The sequence below is a fragment of the Nilaparvata lugens genome, chromosome 4 (assembly GCF_014356525.2).
Source record: "Nilaparvata lugens isolate BPH chromosome 4, ASM1435652v1, whole genome shotgun sequence".
Lineage (NCBI taxonomy): Eukaryota > Metazoa > Arthropoda > Insecta > Hemiptera > Delphacidae > Nilaparvata > Nilaparvata lugens.
In genome coordinates, this window is record NC_052507.1 from 54,931,402 (window position 1) to 54,951,129 (window position 19,728).

The window sequence follows — 19,728 nt, forward strand, 5'->3', positions numbered from 1 at the left end:
TAACAGTGTGACTCACATAAATCAGAATGATTTTAAACCAAAAGCATGAGGCAGAAGACTAACGGAATGGGAAGCCGATCCTCAATACTAATGCAAGCATACAAGACGAATTTACAACCATGCAAAACACGTATGAAGTTTCTTTTAGTAATGCTACAAAAGATTAAACTGAAACTTACTCACCCGGTTGCACAAAAGTCTGTTTACTTTTAACCCCGATTAAATACTACGAGAACCAATCAGAAAAGCCTTCTTCTCACAAAAACCTTCTATGATTGGTTCTTATGGAATTTAATCATGATTGAAAGTTGACAGGCATTTGTACAACTCGACAACTTACGTGAATGATACTTGAATGATAAGCTTTACTTTGATACGGCACTTCGACATGCAACAGTTACTGGAAGCTCACGCCGAAAGAATCACGAAAGTAACGTTCAAAAAACACAGTCATACAGACAAACGATGAATAATTTCATTCTCTAATGAGAAAATAAAGGATTTAACGCATTTTCCATTTTTCAGCATTCACTAATATCAATATCTAATAGTAAAGAATTGATCAAATCATAAGAAAAGCGTATTTTGTCATGCATCTGATGCTAAGCTGGACTCACATGAAGCAGATTATTACAAGGAAACGAAGAAATTTCAACACTAAACACAAACAAATCCTAGAGCCCATCACAAAGCGAACAAAAATCAGCAAGCATAAAGTCATTGTGAACATGTATGGGACATTACATAATTATTAACAGAATACTGATGAATGACTTAAAATTGTCACAACTACTCGTACTTATTCATTTAAACATTTCTAAGTGAAAATGCTTCAATAAATAAGTGAGTGTGACAATTGAATCAAGTCGTTCCATTCAATTTGGATATCTTCCACACTATCACTAAAACTATAATTCAGAAAGTGACATTATCATAATCCAATACATTTTTTTTACATGCCAACAAATATTGAAAAGAATTATCAACTATTTAGTAAAACGTTGAGTCAAAAATAATCAAATAGTGGTTTCATTTCAAAGATTAACATAGGAATTTAAACCGAAGAAAATAATATGACATGAAGCAAATGAGAGAACAATTACTGAATTATGAGAAGGACAAGAATCACTAAATAATTTTGTCTCCTTAAAACTCTTTAATATTATGAATTATCCAGCAATTTCTCGAGCAGTGGAAGAAAGAAAAAGTGGATGAGTTTTAGACTATTTTGGATAAGTGATAGAGCGGACATCCACCTCATCAAATGAAGGAGTCATTCTATTCTATTCTAGAATGTGTGCAATAATATGCAATGCAATCAGGAAAAAGATTGAATATTGAAGGTAACTTACAATGAATAGATGGATGCAAGTCTATTAGCCTCTCTGAGTCCAGTCTCGAGAGCTCCATGAACCGTGGAATAAAAATATGGATGAGTCGCTTCACCGGCGAAAAATAGCACCTAATGGATAAAACACATGAAAACAATTATACATTTTCAATATAAAAACTATAAGTCCGTGAAGAATTCGACTAATTCTTAGTAGAATACAAGAATTATCACAATAGAAATCAGTGCTTTGGACCAATATATTTCATGGAATTGCTATACTGATCAGCTCTGTGGGAGTATTGCATCTGGAATTTTTGCACTCCGACAAATAAGAAGATTAAATGATACCAAAAAGACAATGGCAGTCTACCACTCACTGATAATGTCACACATCCTCTATGCCATTGTCGTGTGAGGTGGGTCCTGCAAGAATTTGGAGAGAGTGTCCAAGCTCCAAAAAAAGCTGTAAGGGCAATTAAAGGTATTATACCCACAGAGTACTGTAGAGATCACTTTATAGAACGAGGCATACAACTGTTCCCTGTTTATTGTATTTTTCTTTAGGGCTACTTTCAATATAAATAAAAATAATTATAAATCTCAGTATCTTTTTAAATTATTTTGTCACATGTTTCTTGAAAATAGCATTAATGTCCGAAACATGTTGTGACATTATCATAATCCAATACATTTTTTTTACATGCCAACAAATATTGAAAAGAATTATCAACTATTTAGTAAAACGTTGAGTCAAAAATAATCAAATAGTGGTTTCATTTCAAAGATTAACATAGGAATTTAAACCGAAGAAAATAATATGACATGAAGCAAATGAGAGAACAATTACTGAATTATGAGAAGGACAAGAATCACTAAATAATTTTGTCTCCTTAAAACTCTTTAATATTATGAATTATCCAGCAATTTCTCGAGCAGTGGAAGAAAGAAAAAGTGGATGAGTTTTAGACTATTTTAGATAAGTGATAGAGCGGACATCCACCTCATCAAATGAAGGAGTCATTCTATTATTCTATTCTAGAATGTGTGCAACAATATGCAATGCAATCAGGAAAAAGATTGAATATTGAAGGTAACTTACAATGAATAGATGGATGCAAGTCTATTAGCCTCTCTGAGTCCAGTCTCGAGAGCTCCATGAACCGTGGAATAAAAATATGGATGAGTCGCTTCACCGGCGAAAAATAGCACCTAATGGATAAAACACATGAAAACAATTATACATTTTCAATATAAAAACTATAAGTCCGTGAAGAATTCGACTAATTCTTAGTAGAATACAAGAATTATCACAATAGAAATCAGTGCTTTGGACCAATATATTTCATGGAATTGCTATACTGATCAGCTCTGTGGGAGTATTGCATCTGGAATTTTTGCACTCCGACAAATAAGAAGATTAAATGATACCAAAAAGACAATGGCAGTCTACCACTCACTGATAATGTCACACATCCTCTATGCCATTGTCGTGTGAGGTGGGTCCTGCAAGAATTTGGAGAGAGTGTCCAAGCTCCAAAAAAAGCTGTAAGGGCAATTAAAGGTATTATACCCACAGAGTACTGTAGAGATCACTTTATAGAACGAGGCATACAACTGTTCCCTGTTTATTGTATTTTTCTTTAGGGCTACTTTCAATATAAATAAAAATAATTATAAATCTCAGTATCTTTTTAAATTATTTTGTCACATGTTTCTTGAAAATAGCATTAATGTCCGAAACATGTTGTGACAAAATAATTTAAAAGTACTGAGATTTATATTTTCATTCAACTGTTCCCTCTATTTATATTATCTATGAGGTTATTATGCATGTTAAAAGAAAGACTATGTCTAGAAATTCTGATACACATAGATACAATACAAGAAATAGAGGAGACAGTGAGAAATATGCTTCACTGTATGACAGAACAGCTCTTTTTGAAAATAAACCAACATATATGGGCCTTAAATTTATTAGAAAGCTCCCTACTAATTTGAAAAATTGTGATAATGTCCATGTTTTTGAAAAGGAGTTGAAGAGCTTATTGATGGTTACAGGAGTGTTCTATACCACGGCAGAGTTTGTGTGTAGAAAGGGTTACTTTTTGTGATTTTTTTCTCCTTTTTTGTGTTACCGTATGTGTTATGTATTTTGACAGTTCCTATACTCTGAGTCTCTAGGAAGCTATTGAAAACAAACAAACAAACAAGCAATCAAACAAAGAATAAAATTGTCCCAACCTCTAAAAATTTTAGAGACTTATAATACCAACCACTATAAAATTTATAAACTAGTTTGTTGATTAGATGTTTTGACTAGTGTTAAATCCAACTGTCCAGAATCTCACTCGATTAGTCGTGGAATGTATCTACCCAGTTTAGAATAATATTGGGTTGAATTTCGATGTCTTCTACTTGATATCAACGTTTTTATTGAGAAAAACAATTGACTCACCTGTTTTCCTAGCTTATTAACGACTGGTTGAGACAGTTGAGCTGCCGAGGCGTTCACATTTTGACTGTCAACTGTACGAAAACTGTATGAACCTCTGGTGAACGGATTTGAGTACCACTGTGACCTAAAATTAAAAAAAAAATACAGATGGAAACTTAATTTGGATTTTCGTTTAATAATAATTATTAAAGAAATATATATATTTTTTTTAAATTTAAAAGAATAAAGAAAAATTAATTTGGTAATTCAACATTATAAGAAACTACGTGTGTGCATCACACGTAAGGGAGGAAAATTCTAGCCTTTCGGCTAAGGGAGGGAAATTCCTCAGCAGGAATGAGTATAGTATAATAGGTGAGAGATCATTGAAAATATGAATTGAATAATTTCCTTGCTGTGAACTTTACTGCAGTTGTATTATGACTGATATTTTACAATATTGAAAAGTAAAAAATAATGTTGATAATTCACATTGAATTTAAATAAAATTTAAACGGATTTAGATGTTGAAAAAATGTTAATAATATTTGCATCATACAGCAAATAAACAATTGAGATCCTTGTTAATGGAGTGAAAAACAAAAATGATTAGTAAATGTATACCTGGAAATAGCGGTCGGCTTAGGAATGTCGAACTTTTTGCCGAAAAACCTTGTCAGCAGTTCATAGGAAACATCCAACACAGTCTGATCGGTTTCTTTTTCCATTTCCCGAGCTGATTTTCCCACAATCCAACCACAGAGCATATCAGGAAGTTCATCAACCACGAAAAAACCGAAGACATCTTTCGCCCAGGCAAGGTTTCTCTGAAAAAATAAAAACATGCTTGTCATTGCCCAATTTTTCATTAAATTTTACATTTATTTCATTAGAACTGATAAAAATGATGATTCATTCATACTTTAATTCTACGACATCTTTGTAAACAAAGAATGAGAAAATGTGAGAAAGAACCTTGTTGGTTGTGAAAATTTAAATGATTTATTTGATCTACATCAGAAGAATCATGCACCAAACAAAACCGCAGATAAAATCTTATAATACTGGACTTCTTAACACAATAATTTCGATTTCTTATGATATGAAGCAGTTGAAATAACGATGTATTAATTGCATATTTACCTTTTCATACTCTTGTGATTCTCTGTCCTGTGAAGTCCAAAGCAAATTGAAACCTTTCAACTCTTCTGGCCACCAACGATTTGGAAACCTCAAGAAAATTTTGTTCACTGTTCCAAATCCCAGCGCCTGCTCAAAACACACAAGATTGGGACTTGATTAATTATATTAAAAAAAAAAAGATGAGATGAATTTATTTGAGTGATACATATATGTCTAATGTCATAACTATTACTATTGGAATTTTGGATGTGAAATATTTTCATCCTCTTCTTTTTGGATAACCTATTACTGTATATAATTTGTGTTTTATGCTCTTTATTTAGAATATGAAATATAATCACCCTTATCGGCCTCTAAACACTCTTTGAGTAACGTAATATAATGTGTTTTTGGAGTCTTTATAAGTACAGAACATAACATATAATTGACCTTAATTAGCCAGATTATCAGAGGCCTCTGAATACAGTTATGAATACAAAATTAGATTCCATCGTCCTCCGATGATAAAAAATTTGTCAATTCCTTCCACAGTTTCCACCCTATTTCATCCCATTTCAAGGTACTAGGACAGCTTTTCAGAGGTAGACCTTAATACTCATGGTATACTTGTAAATAAAAAAGAATCTACATGGTATAAATATGTCTAATAAGTTGAGACTTTGTGTTTCGACCAGTCAGTACATCGGTGACACCAAATAATGCACAACTCGGACTTTCGCATCCAAGTTCATGTGACTAAATACATTTATGAGACAACACTCATATTGCTTAACTAGCACCAAGCAGTTAAATATCGTTATCTAATCGTTTAGGAGCTCAAGCCTCAACTCATTTCATCCAGAGCACTGTTCTGAATATGAAGTATTTTATACGAAATTAGAACTATACATTTTTCCGGTAGCACTATTTGTATGTTGATAATGATAGATGATCAACTAGTGGGAATTGTGGTCATTTGTAATGCTGTACCTATAATTGCTAGAAATAATTCTATATTATGGTATTTTAATATTTTATTCACAACCAATTATTTATGTAAAAATAATATTTTGTCATGAGAAGTATTCATGTAGTGACAGAATAGTCTATAATTTATTTCAGTTAGAGGATGAATAATATATTTTTTTAATTGACTTTGTTTCTAGAAATACATTGAATTGTTTCAATCAATTCAATTTTAAACAGTTTAAATTATTCAATGTGATTCAGTTGATTCCGAATGTTTCATCGTTCATTAGTTTAATTGATTTGCAGGGTTGCAGCTCACCTTTATAGCAATCTGCTTGTAGGAAGGCAGCTCCGGTTTGAACACTGATGCAGCCGTGTGCTTGAGAACGCCCAATGACACAGCCACAATCACGTGATCAGCTGTCAGCTGACTGCCGTCCGAGCATCTCAAGGTCACCGAATGGCCTTCAGAACGACCCTTATCTTGATCCCATTCAATTGAGGTCACCTCTTTGCCAAACTGCACTTTGCTGGATGATGGCACTCCTTTCAGGCCCTGAAAACGTTCAAAAATTTATGAATAAGATTGGAAATAGAATAAACCAGGTATCTTTCAAACATTTAACAACATAACATAGAATCGTCAGTCTAAGGCCCAAGAATAGCTTGTATCGATTTGTGATCGAGTTCTCCCTCAGGGCGATTGCTTGGCTAGCTCCACCAACTGACAGTAATGAGTTTACAACAATGTATGACGAAATAGGTGTACAAACATGTTCAACACACATGCCACCCTAAAGTTACGTTTCACATGAGCGATACATCTGTACAGTCGAAAACCTGAAGGTCAGTGGCTGTGGTGTTGACTTAGGTCTGCAGGCGAAAAATCGCTGCACGAGTTTGTGGTTAGGTTGTTGAGTTTACAATTCTCCGTTGTTTATTTCTTCACTGCTCTATTAGAGATCAACTTATCTTTGAATCATCATTATTTGTAATTTCCAGTGCTTTAGTTGTTGTTATTGATGGTTTATTTTCGTTTAGTTTGTGAACTGTTTGTTTCGACTGATGAAAACATCGCAGCATTAGGGCGAGACCATATTAGGCGGTTTTCAGGCGCCAACCCAATCAGCCAATCGGAGAGCTTTCTGCCCTGCCGACTCTGAAAATATGTTTGTCTGATAGACGAATAGCTTATCACTAATGTAAAGATGGTGAAAGATGACAGTTCTACGAACAACCCTACGGCTAAATTGTAGACATCGTCGTCAGCAAAAAATGTAGTGAGTAGATCAGGGCAAGCAAAGAGAATAGATGTGGACATCCGAAAGCGAAGAAGAAAGTAGGAGGATGGGAGAAGGATAAGTAGGAGGGGGAAGAGGAGAAGGAAGAGGGGGGAGAAGGAGGAGGAGGAGGAGAAGGGAGAGAAGGAGTAGGAAGAGGGGGGAGGAGGAGGAGGAGGAGAAGGGAGAGAAGGAGTAGGAAGAGGAGAAGAAGAAGAGGAGGAGGTGGAGGTGGAGCGGTAGGACGAGGTGAAGGTGGAGAAGGAAGAGGAGAAAAATAAGGAGGAAGGGGAGGAAGAGGGAGGAAGAGGGAAAATATTGACAGTCAATACAGTAGCCTACTTAAGTATTTTGATATGGCTACTTGAATTGTTAAATTGATTTAGAAATAACCACATAGTTTAAACTTTTTTATATAAACACTTGTATAAGCACAACTATTTTCCGTTTTCAAGCAATTTTCAAGTATCCTTGAAAGTGTTCTTTTAAAAATTTTGGAAAAAGGACGCTTGAAAATGGCTTGCAAGCTGAAAACAGTAGTGTTTATATAAAAAAAGTTGAAAAAAACGTGCTATGTGGTTATTGAAACAATACTTACGAAATTGTCATCGATGAGTTTGAAGACACTGTTATAGCCTCCCGACTTCCACCTGACCAGAGGATTTCCGTCGCATTCCTCGTACTGCTGCAGGCCGGGTGCCGACGTCTCGAACCACGAATCGGCCGCGTCAACCGAGTTCTCGAACTGCTCCAAGTTCGCAATGAAGCTCTGCTTCAGTTCATCCGATAACACTATGTTGTCTTTGGCCAGCTCCACGTTGAATCTGCAAACAACATACACAATTAAATAGTAACGAGGTGGAATATATTATTAGAAAATGAAATAAATTGAATTATAATAAATCAATAAAATTCAATTCAATTCAATTATTGCAATTTCAGTGTCAATAATTATTATCTGTTCTGAGTTCACAGTTGAATCGAACAAATTCAATCGTTGGTATTTATTACTTTATAATAATCATTTTAAATATCCAATGAAAGCTATATAAATATTGACCGAAGAAATAAATAGCAGAAGGAAATTTGAAAAATGAAACAGTCAAAAAATTGTGCCCAGACGTGAGAGGTACCTGTCTCGATTCCCGGTGTTTGTACAATTTTTTGACAGTATCATTCTTCAAATTTCCTTCTAGTCCAGTCAATATAGACATAAAAAGGGGGTGTGCTCAATGTGTGTCAAATTTCACTCATTTTTGAAAAATAATAACTCAGTACTCATTGGAGATAAAGAGTTCCGAATGATCTCATTTTATTCAAAATTTCATGATCTAAAAAAAAAGGCGAGAGCAAATTTTTCTGTCCGATTAGGAGATTTGGCAGAAATAGCTGAAAACTGGAAATTGAGCCGGAAATACGAGGTTTTTGGGCCACCCTGTATCTAGCACAAGGAAATTTTGCATGAAGAAATTGGTTCTGAACTTCTCTTATGTACCCAAATAATATATTAAAAAATCAGAACTACAATATAATTGCATGCACCAATGTATATAGTGACTGGACTATTCGGCTATTTCTTCGGTCAATATTTGCAGTAGCAGAAGTTCTTAGTTCCATTTATATAGCTTTCATTAGATATTTGACATGATTATTATAGAGTAATAAATACCAACGATTGAATTTTTTCGATGCAATTGTGTAGACTGAAAACAAATAATAGTTGACACTGAAATTGCAATAATTGAATTTTATTGAGCCAAAACACTTCACAATTGGTCTTGTCAACAAGTACTGAATAATACAGAGAATGACAAGAGCTTACAAAATATGGCACAGGTCACATCAACATCCAGTAGAATATTGAAAGTGCGATATTTAAAGAATTGACGACAATATTTGGATTTTTTGAAATGGATAAAAAAAGGTTTTGAAACAATAGTGGGTTTCACGTTACAACGTAACTGACTTAACTTGAATCTCACTACAGTCTGTTTTTCGTTTCCTATTGACTTAGATGTATTAATGTATTGCATTTATTTTTCTAGTTGTGTTTTAGTTCTGGATGTATTTCACTACTGTTCGCAGACTACATTTACAATATACTACTGTATTCAATTATCTATTTAATAATTTCTCTATGTATTCCTATGTATATCTATCATTGTAAATATATGATGTCATTGAATTAAATTTAATTTGAATTATGTAGGTGCAGTCGATAAATGAAATTTTCAATTGAAATAAAATTCAATTCTAATATTATTAATAACGCAAACAAATTATAGTCTTGAATGTCATAAAAAAGTGGAAATAATGAAGAGGATATTGTCTCATAAGCGTTAGACTAATGCATGGAAAATGGAATGTATGATTGGAGCCACACAAGTTACGGAGGTTTTATTTCATTGTACAGCATTATTCTCAATTATATCGCAAAAACTTACAAAACAACAGAAATATATGCCAAGTAGCATCTTTATCTAAAGAGCAATGTCTTTAATTGGGTTCAATCGAGTAAAGGTCAATTCAATTGAATAAAATATAACGAGGAATTGAGTTGACATATCGTTTTTCAAATGACTACTGTATAATATTTTGTAGAAGTACCCCTAATATTATAGACCTAGAAGAAAATGTCCAACACATCAATAAAAGATTGTATACGGTTCTTGATGACTTAAAAATAGAAAATGATGAACCGAGATATAAATTGATAAAGAGAAAATGCAATTTATCATTGAATAAGTTCCAATAAAATACAGATAAGGTACACAAAAAATCCACTTTTCCCCCCAAAAAAACCCACGAACATGGCAAGGGGGGAAAGGACTGGTACTGACTAAATAAAGGATTACTCATTGAAACAGGAGAGAGTTTTGTTGCATGATAAGATACACCTTATAGCAAGTTATTGATTAAAACTGATAAGGAAGTTCCATCATAAAATCCAAATTAGACGCACACTGTACAATGTATCAGGATCTGAGTATTGTTGATTCCGAGATACAGTTTTCAATTAATTCATTAATGTGTCATAGTTAGTAAAAATACTAAATTGACAATAGTCATTATAGTGTGTGAACAAAATGGTTTTGAATACAGTAATGGGCTGTATAATGCTACAAGAGCTCGTTCTCTTTAGCTGATTCCTTTTTCATTACAATGATATATATTTAATAAAGCTTATCTCTGATAAACATTTCTAGTCATCATTCAAGTATTTTTATAGAGGTACTTGTGAGATTAATTACAAAGAACTACTAGTAATTTTTTATTCATTTTATCTCAAATAAAATCAAAAGAAGAGCACGTTTTAATCGAAAGAAGAGTAGTTCTTTGTAATTAATAATTATGTTTCCTCAGCATAATCTATTTTCATATGGTTGACAATTTTTTGGGAATGAATAGTTTCAACTGATTTATCGTTATAATGCCCAAATAAATAAGTTCTTTATTGAAGAATGAGGCAAACATTCCAAACTAATTCCAAGTGAGAAAAGAACACAAGTATAGCAAACTCTAATACAGAGGTATTAGTGGTGGCTATGACACAAGGCAACAATTTATATTGATTGTAAGAAGGAGATTAGGTTATGTTTTATCAACAAACTGAACAGTCAGGTTAAGATGTAACAAAGTACAGTAGATACAAAATTATTTATAACTTGGTAGGTTTATTCTTATAAATAAGCCCTTCTTTAGCAGAAGACTTATCAAACACAAAGACATAATATTGATGAATTCGTTTAAAACAGAAAGTTGAAACGATTAATAGTATGATTAGGCTATTCATCACCGTACCAGGTAAGATTAAAATAATATTGCCTAGGCCCTATTTGAAATAATTTTTAAATTTTAACATCTGAAATGTACCTTCAAAGCAAGTATTGCTAATTATACAGAACAGTCACTTTTAATTTTAATAAAACCAAACGATTCCCCGATCTATGGACCGTGGCGAATAACTTACACTGGATAAGTAATAACGTAAATGCTTGTCACTTAAAATTTTTGCCTATCCATACTCAGATAGGCTACAACATATCGGGACCTGATTAGAAAACTTAGATACTGTTATCTTGAATATTGAATAATTGGATGCTAAAAATTTTTAACAGACTGTCAATTTGTGTTCGTGAGCTGGAGTATGGGAAGTTTTGTAGGCTGGTTCGAGAAAAACTTATCAACTACCCTCTCTACTCATTGAGAGATGATGAGACCAGTGGACTTGTAGACCAGTTTGAGATTGTTTAATGAGTTACTATGGCAGTCCATCTACAGAGCCACACGAAACAACCTATCTGCGGCCATCTCTTTATTTGTGTTTTGATTGTTTTATATTTTAACGAAGTCTGTCTGGCGACTGCCGGTCATGGACTAAATATACTGAATAGGCTACCTACCCACTGAAAAATATTGATAAATAAAATTAGGATTATTATAATCTGCTGTATCTTTCAGCCTACAGAAATAAAGTAGGCTAGGAATACAGTAGTTATTAGTCAATCTAAAGATAAACAAAATTAATACAAACATATTTAATAGCCATTGAACAAGATCAAAATGTAATCTATAGGCTATGCATCTTCTATTTTTTCAATAGAGTTTATTGAAGTAGGGCAAGTAGCCTATTGCATTTTAGAAGTTGATGGAGGAGTAGAATTTGTCAGAATATTGAACAATACAAGTTACCTATTATCTTGTAGTGAACAACTACAAGACTTAACCTATTTTGGACTATGTGTCTAACCTTAACTAAATCTGGGAGAGGAATAGCACAATGTTAACTTATATTTTCTTTTCCTACCATTTTGATGATGTACTTAGTGTATCAATCAATAAAGAATCAATCTTTTCTTTTTTGCTCTTTATAGGCTTTGCATTATATAGCATGCTTTAGGTTGCATATAAAGCTTCACGTTATAACACCTGACTCCTGTCTCACTCAGGATTGAACACCTCAAAACCAAATCCAAAAAATAGGTTTTGAGAACGGATTTTATAAAAGAATCATTGAATACGTATGATACAGGTAGCCTACTGTATTGTCATATAAACTCTTAGCAGGTCTAGAAACAGTTATTTTTCTTTTTTCAGAGAATAACAGGCTGATTGAGCTATGGATGAAACTTTCTGCTGGGTCTATCTTGCTAGTTTATTGCTGGTGATCACCGTATCAATTATCAGGTGAGCTTTCTTGTAATTATCAACCTATCAAATCATGTTTGTTTTCCTGTCGATGCTGTATGCAAATTACAAATTGCTTTCAATACCAATAATAATAGAGTTTCGCATTATCGTTTTATCAGATGGGCACGCTAAATTGTTGAAGTATTGGCTGAAGTAAGCTACAGTCGTAAGGCCCATTGACGGCTTAAATATATTCAGGCGGTGAGACCTTCCCGCAAGAGACTCCCCACCAACAAAAGCCACACGAATTTACTTTTTTAGAGTTTTGCATTCTAACATTAGAATACTTCCTTGATCTCCTATTGGAGGCCGCCTGGAACATTCATAATTATTGTTGGTGTCTCCAAAACAAATTTTTGAGACAGGACCGTTCTCCATTGGTTGGGTTTTGTAGATGTTCCCTACTAATTGTTTGTTAGCCTGGGTACACACGGGCCGGTAGACCATTAATTTCGATTTGTTCAACGACTTCCATTTCGTGGAGTCAATATTAGAAACCACACCTAACAACTAAGAAGACATTAATCAGCTATAGACTAAAAAAACCGTTTATTGTACAACTACTAACAAAGCTGGTCGCGCTCAAATTCAAATTTTAGGCCTATTCATTGCCCAAGACACATTATATAAAATATTGTACAGGCACTGTAAATTTACTTAAAAATCACATCTTTTCACTTTATATGAGAAATTATCACATCATTCAATGCTGTTCAACCTAATGCTAAAATACTGTTCAAGACTATAAAAACATTTCTTCAATAGGAACTTTTTAATTTTTCTCTTGTATTCCTTCTCAAGTAATTCCCTAACGGTAGGTGATTGTAAAATATGCTTACTCAGGCCTTAAAACTAGTATGACTAGATCTATAATAGTAAAATTCATTTCAGATCTTTAATCAATTCAGTGTGTAATGAGAGTGGACATTATTATGACTGGAAAATACATTTAAATTAGACTTCACAAACAACAAGCATGTGTATATGAAAATACATGGTAAATTCATAATTCCCAGTCTTATGAATAAAAGCTTGCAATGAGTGAGAGGTAATTCATTTCAAATTGTTCTACCTGCTATTTTTTGCAATAAAAGATAGAAATTGGCCATATTTTGTGTATTGGAATATGGGCTAAGTACACTCAACAACAATTTTTCCATTTCTCAACCGAATTTGACTTATGATGCATGATGTTGGACCGCCTTGACGAGTCGAGAAGAATGAAGTGTAGTAAGATGAAATCTGAGCATTGTGTCAAAAGTTATAAATTTATTTTTATTTTTATTTACAATGCAAATGACACTAATTAATAACATTGATAGATAAAATAATAAGGTACAGTAGTCCTTGTGCTATTTTTCTTCCAAATTTAAAGGTGACAAAGAGTTTGAAATTTTGATCCTTGAGTTGTCCTTATGCGCGCCTCTCCAATAGGGAATGAAATTAAGTGCATCTAACAGATGATTCTCATAGAACATAATATCATTAACTTCTGTCATTGTGCTGGACAATGTAGTTGGTGATGATGGTTGAAGCTGAAAATTAGGTGTTTTTCACAATACAATGAGCATTGTTGTCCGGTGTACCTGGAAATCTATATGAGATGAAGCGCTCTACCTGATCTTAGATTGTAAAGCACAAAAATACTCCCAGAGGAATTTTGAATTATATATGTAAATGGTAACAATCGGAAGATATTGTTGATCAAAACCTAAAATTCATCAGAATTGATTTTTTCTTTCAATTTTACACATTTTTGATAAATTATTACTCATTGGAGATGGAGAGTTCTGCATGATCCCATTTTATCTGTAAAAGGGCGAGAACCAATTTTTCTGTCTGATTACTGGATTTGGCAGAAATAGCTGAAAACTGGAAAATGAACCCAAAATACGATGTTCTGTATCTATCACAAGGAAATTAATGAAATTTCCTTTGCTTGAAGAAATTGGTTATGGACTTCTCTCATGTATCCAAAAGATATATTAAAAAATCAGAACTACAATATTAATTGCAAGCACCAATGTATATGTGACTGGACTATTGTGTGACAACATTTTTGTATAACTCATTACTTCTGTTATTCCTTGTGGTATTCCTTTCATTCCAATCAATTGGAGTTTTTGAAAATAATTTATTTTTATTTCATTTCAGGCACGAAAATATGTCACAAAGACCGCAGGGACAGTTCATCGTGTGTGTTGTTCCTCATTCTGCAAAGACAGTAGTGAACATGTTATCCTATAGTTTGACACCGTACACATCGTTTTACCATTACCATTACCATTACCAAGTGTGTTCTTTCATGAATAATAATGTATTTATGTAGATTAACAATTTATTGTTACTTTCGCAATTTTTCATGTTTTGAAAAAAAATTAAAAAGTATTATATACGGTACTTCATTGGATAATTATTTTATATTATGTCATTCTATCAATATTTTGCAGTTGCAGAAATTTCACAACCATTTATTTTAATTTATTTGAAATAAGTAGGTAGTTGTGATAATTTCTAGTATTTTTATTTGATATGAATATCATCTACCACAATATCACCTCCACTACTACACACAAAATTTCATCTGTCTCTGTCTTCTTGCGTTTTGAGATGCAAATAATTTGATCAGTCTGGTGGCACGTAGCCAGGATTTGATTTCGGGTGGGGCGAATGAGATTTGATTGCCGTGGAGATTCAACAAAAAAATCAACTTACACCTAAAATTAGCATTTTCTGCGTATTCTAAACTTTTTGGAGAACAGATAAACAGCAAATTTTCGAATTTGGTTGAGAAGTTCAGCTGAGGTGTAGAAATATTGTATTAAAAGGGTTTTGAACTAATGCCAATGATACGACCCAAAAAAGGCGGGTTTCAGCGTTTTTCATGAGTTATCAAGCATTTTTCTGCGTTTCCTCAGCATTCTGCATTTTCCATTTGGCTTGCACTTCCTTCGATCCAAGGTCAAAAGAGTCTTTCAGGCTTGATTCAATCTCCGGTTGATTTCAATTATGTATCTAATCCTATCAATTAAAAATATTTATTTGAGAAATTTAGAGAAATGCATTGCAAACTCAATGAAAAACTGTGGGAAACAAACTCTTTAATTAAGCAACGTCTGAACTTAGCTAAGCTGAACCTGTGTATAGAGTTTCGAGTTTACTTTTTCAAGTCCTGTTGTTCTTGAAAAAATCACTTCAAAGCAAAGAATATAATATGAGATGGACCTCTGTACCTATTTTGAACGTTCTCAGTCAATTTGGTCTCGGCAAAGCTGATAAAATACAGAAAAACACTTCTATATGGATCATTACACTTATTCCCAAGTCCTTATACAATTTATTTCCACTGCAGATAAACCTAAATTTGGACATTCTATATCGATTATGAAAAAAAATGAGAAAACCTTTGATGGTTGATGAAAACCCATCTTTCAAAACATTTGAAAGATGAAAACCCATGCTAAAAAACGCTGGAAAATTGCGTTTTTGGGCGTATCTTTGACGAAATATCTATGTCCTTCCTAAATAAAAATCACAAAATTCCTAGATCCTACCTAAACCTCTGCACCAAGTTTGAATGTTTTCTGTCAGTCTTTTCTCGAAAAAGCATAAAAACACAGATTTTGACGGATGTTTTGCGTTATTTTAAAGCTATTTCAATACAATATTTGTATTTGAACAGATAAACCTGACCCGGACACCCCCCATCATGGGGTCTGCGGGGGTGTATGCTACGCCACTGACATGTTGACGTCTATGAAAATGGAAAAATTAATAAAAAACCTAATCACATTAGTGGCTAAGAATATGCTTACCTGGATCGAACAATTTATCAACAGGATTTCGCGAAATTCACAAACAATAGATAAGACTTGACTCGGTGACAAGACACAGTCCGCACACAATGTAAATATAACGTTTTTTTACGTAAAAACAGTAAATTTGGAAACGTTTTTTTACGTAAAATTCATATAAAAGTGAAAAAGTCTTGAAATAATTCATAACGTAATTTTCACATGCCCGTACTATTTTTAACAACTTTTTTGCATTTGTCAATGTAATTTTCAAGTCGATTTATTTTCTCGAAAATCACTCTCGAACTATCACTGAACATCGATAGAATTGAATTCCAAGGTGAATTCTGGGTGACTATAATGCTGATGTTTTCAATTGATATAATACAGAGTGAATCATATGTAGGCCTATGGGAATACTTCAAAAAGTTGAAGACTGTTGTAGATAATACTGTAACTTTCAGGATAAGTTATTGGTATAATACTCTACCTTTCGACGTGCAACTGAATTTCAGACCCTCATAAGGGTGTGACTTAGGGGTTGTAACTCGAATATTCGTAATGTAAGCAATATTTGAAATGTGTGTGATACATAATTTCAAATGCCTCTCTAAAACAAGAAAGATGGCATCGATAAAAATGTTCTATGATACTTTTATAAGTCTCCAATTCATTGAAGGGTTCCCATACATATGACTCACTCTGTAAATGCTAATTGGAGTAATAAGAGAGGGGGAGACTCATGTAATCCCTAAAAATGCTTCAATTTAGGCTTTCTGGCCAACAAATCGGATGTAGAAAAGAATTTCAACACCTTTCCGTCTCTTGCAAAAATCGTCTACGACACAGCCTTATCACACTGAATTTCGGATTGGGTTATCACTGCACACCCTGTTATTTGTATTGCGCGACGACGTAAGTACAAGGATTTTGGAAATCTTATCTATGGCCTTGAGATCAGTACACAGATTCAGCTGAAGGCTTAGGAGGGTGTAATAGAAGTGTTGATTCATTTCAATATCGAAATAACTGATTTTATAAAACAATGCCACTTCTCTATAAATGAGCAGCACTTTTATTATTTTCTCCTTAGAATGTACTTGAACCCCAAGGGTATCACAATGCTATATGTAAGTTTAATAATTGAATCATGTCAAATTTCCAATCCATATCACCATTCATACAATCTATCATACCTTTACTTCCATCATCATACATCTCTCACACTAAGGACAAAGACACACTTGAAATGATTTACTCAAAATAGAGATGATTTCAATTTTTCCACTTGAATAACATACTTTTCTCGTGTTTTAAATAATGTAATAAAACCTATAGATAAAATTACAATATTCATTCAGATCTATAGTCCTTCAAGTAAATCTATCAAGGTATGATGATAGATTGTATCAATGGTAAACCACCACCATTGAGCTTGATCATCGTAGACAAGTTCATTAGTGCCGGTCCAAAGTCCGATTAAACCCCGATTGAAATGTCTGGGTCAAATTGTTTTTTTTATATGAATATATCATCTCTGGTTTACTAATAAGTCTGCTAACACGAATTTCGTAATTCGCTAGCCGGCAGTTTGTTCCGTATTGAGTGGCAATAAAGTTTCATAAATCATTAATATTACAGGAAATTTGTATAGCTTTTTCTTAAAAACATTTTTTGACGACTGAAAATCCACACAAGCAGTTGATTGAAGCAGTTCTACTAAACAAATAGTGTGTAATTCGTCTGTATAACGTCTAATAAGATTTTATTCACGTTTTAGAGAAAACTAAATTACTAACTTATCTTTTTTGTAAATCATTTCAAGTGTGTTCTCCTTAGTGTGAGAGATGTATGTTGATGGAAGTAGGTATGATAGATTGTATGAATGGTAACCCACCACCATTGAGCTTGATCATTGTAGACAAGTTCAATAGTGCCGGTCCAAAGTCCGATTGAAACCGCTTTCACATTAACAAACAATCTGTAAGGTTTTCTCACAATTGTATCATATTTCAAATTCATTACCACGTTTTTCATGGATTTTAATTTATTTTATGATTCAATGAGAAAACTAGAATCATGGTTAGCTAATGTGTAAAGAGGCATAAAAGCGTGATGGCCATTCAGCAAAGTATAAAAATAAGCTTGTATTTTCTTAAAATGTATGTATTCAGGGATAGGTACTTATTTTTATTCATAAAATCTGAAAAATAGATTTTTCTATCTTGCATTTCCATGGTAGGTTTGGCAATGGGATTACCACTTTCAGGTTATTTTGCAAATTTATACATTAATGAACTCGAAGGATCTAAATAATTGATAATATTAGCCCACTAAAACAAAATGTTATTATATTAGTACAGATATGTAAACAATATAATAATGTATTTATGAAGATTATGTAAAACATTGAAACTAGTAGTTGTGGTTTGTGTTTTTTATCTATTATTTTATGTTAAAATATAAAAACTTTTCAAAGAAAGGGTAACTTACTATAATGTCATTTTATAAAATGAGCTTTTATATTTGGTTTTGAATAAACAAGATATATACTTACTAATGTAATCAATCATTGATAAAGTGAGTTTCATTTGTAAATAAATATAAATTAAGTTTATTGATGTTGTTTCATAGAGAGCATTTGCAATAAATTTTAGTTATTCAATAACTGAGCTGTTTTATTTACAGTTACCAATAATCTATATGAATAAAAATCGAGCCTCAAATTTTGACATTCAATAACTTTTATTATAGAATTTTACAATAACTTTTTGTAGGTATAGAATTCACTGAGGATTTAAATAAAAACTCTTATTAATATGATTTAATTAAATAATAATTGAGTTCTAAAAACCATATTACTCTTATTGACCAAGGTATGAAGAGTCTATCGCAATAAACCTTGCATATTGACTAGCCTTCGTAGGTAGCCTACTGCTGTACTTGATTGTTTATAATGTCGTTTTCACAGTAATATTTTGCATAGCGCACTTGGTGTAGATAAGGCTTATTACGATGTACAGTTAATACAAAGGGCAACCTCATCCAATAATATATCAAAATTTCAATTCAAATACATTTTATTATTATATATCACACATGTAAACTTTAAAGAAGAAATATTTTTAAAACTCATGTTAGTGACGACCGTTTCGTTGTGTGCTGCATCATCAAACTAAATTATGTTCAAACAGTAAACTCTCAAAATTTGAGGGTTGTGGTGGAGGAATTGAACTTAGCCATATTAATGAGTTTTAAAAATACGGAATTTATACTTTAAAGTTTACATTTGTGATATATTCAACAAGTAAAAAAATAATGGATATTCAATAAGGAAAAAAAATAATTTATTAAAATAGAAACAAATAAATAGGCTACCGGTACGAATAAAATTGTGAACTGAATGAATCATACAATAATCAAGAATTATTTGAATCATACAAGGATTCAAATAAAAATCTGATGAAATTATTGGTATTTAACCAGTCGCATCAACACTAAAAGCAGCGGTCAAAGATAAGTTCTTTTTTTTACTTCATTTCAATTCAATCAAGAGTTTCAAAAAACAATGAAAATATTATTATTGCATGCTGTAAAAAATCTGGT

The 19,728-nt window shown here is 32.7% G+C and overlaps 1 protein-coding gene and 1 long non-coding RNA gene across 3 annotated transcripts in view; one reads left to right on the plus strand and one right to left on the minus strand.

Moving 5' to 3' along the window:
* LOC111063254 overlaps nucleotides 1-19,728 on the minus strand; it is a 63,818-nt gene that overhangs the window by 22,133 nt on the left and 21,957 nt on the right. For both annotated transcript variants that reach the window (XM_039425893.1, XM_039425892.1), the window contains exons 4-9: nucleotides 7,737-7,962; nucleotides 6,178-6,414; nucleotides 4,911-5,036; nucleotides 4,392-4,594; nucleotides 3,789-3,912; nucleotides 2,433-2,542 (exon numbers count right to left, since the gene is read on the minus strand). In XM_039425893.1, coding sequence (XP_039281827.1) covers nucleotides 2,433-2,542; nucleotides 3,789-3,912; nucleotides 4,392-4,594; nucleotides 4,911-5,036; nucleotides 6,178-6,414; nucleotides 7,737-7,962 — 1,026 coding nt within the window. The remainder of the gene's footprint in view (nucleotides 1-2,432; nucleotides 2,543-3,788; nucleotides 3,913-4,391; nucleotides 4,595-4,910; nucleotides 5,037-6,177; nucleotides 6,415-7,736; nucleotides 7,963-19,728) is intronic.
* On the plus strand, nucleotides 10,714-16,063 carry LOC120350858. The gene is made up of 3 exons (XR_005571069.1): nucleotides 10,714-10,942; nucleotides 12,236-12,325; nucleotides 14,483-16,063. It is a non-coding gene; the product is annotated as an uncharacterized LOC120350858 (long non-coding RNA).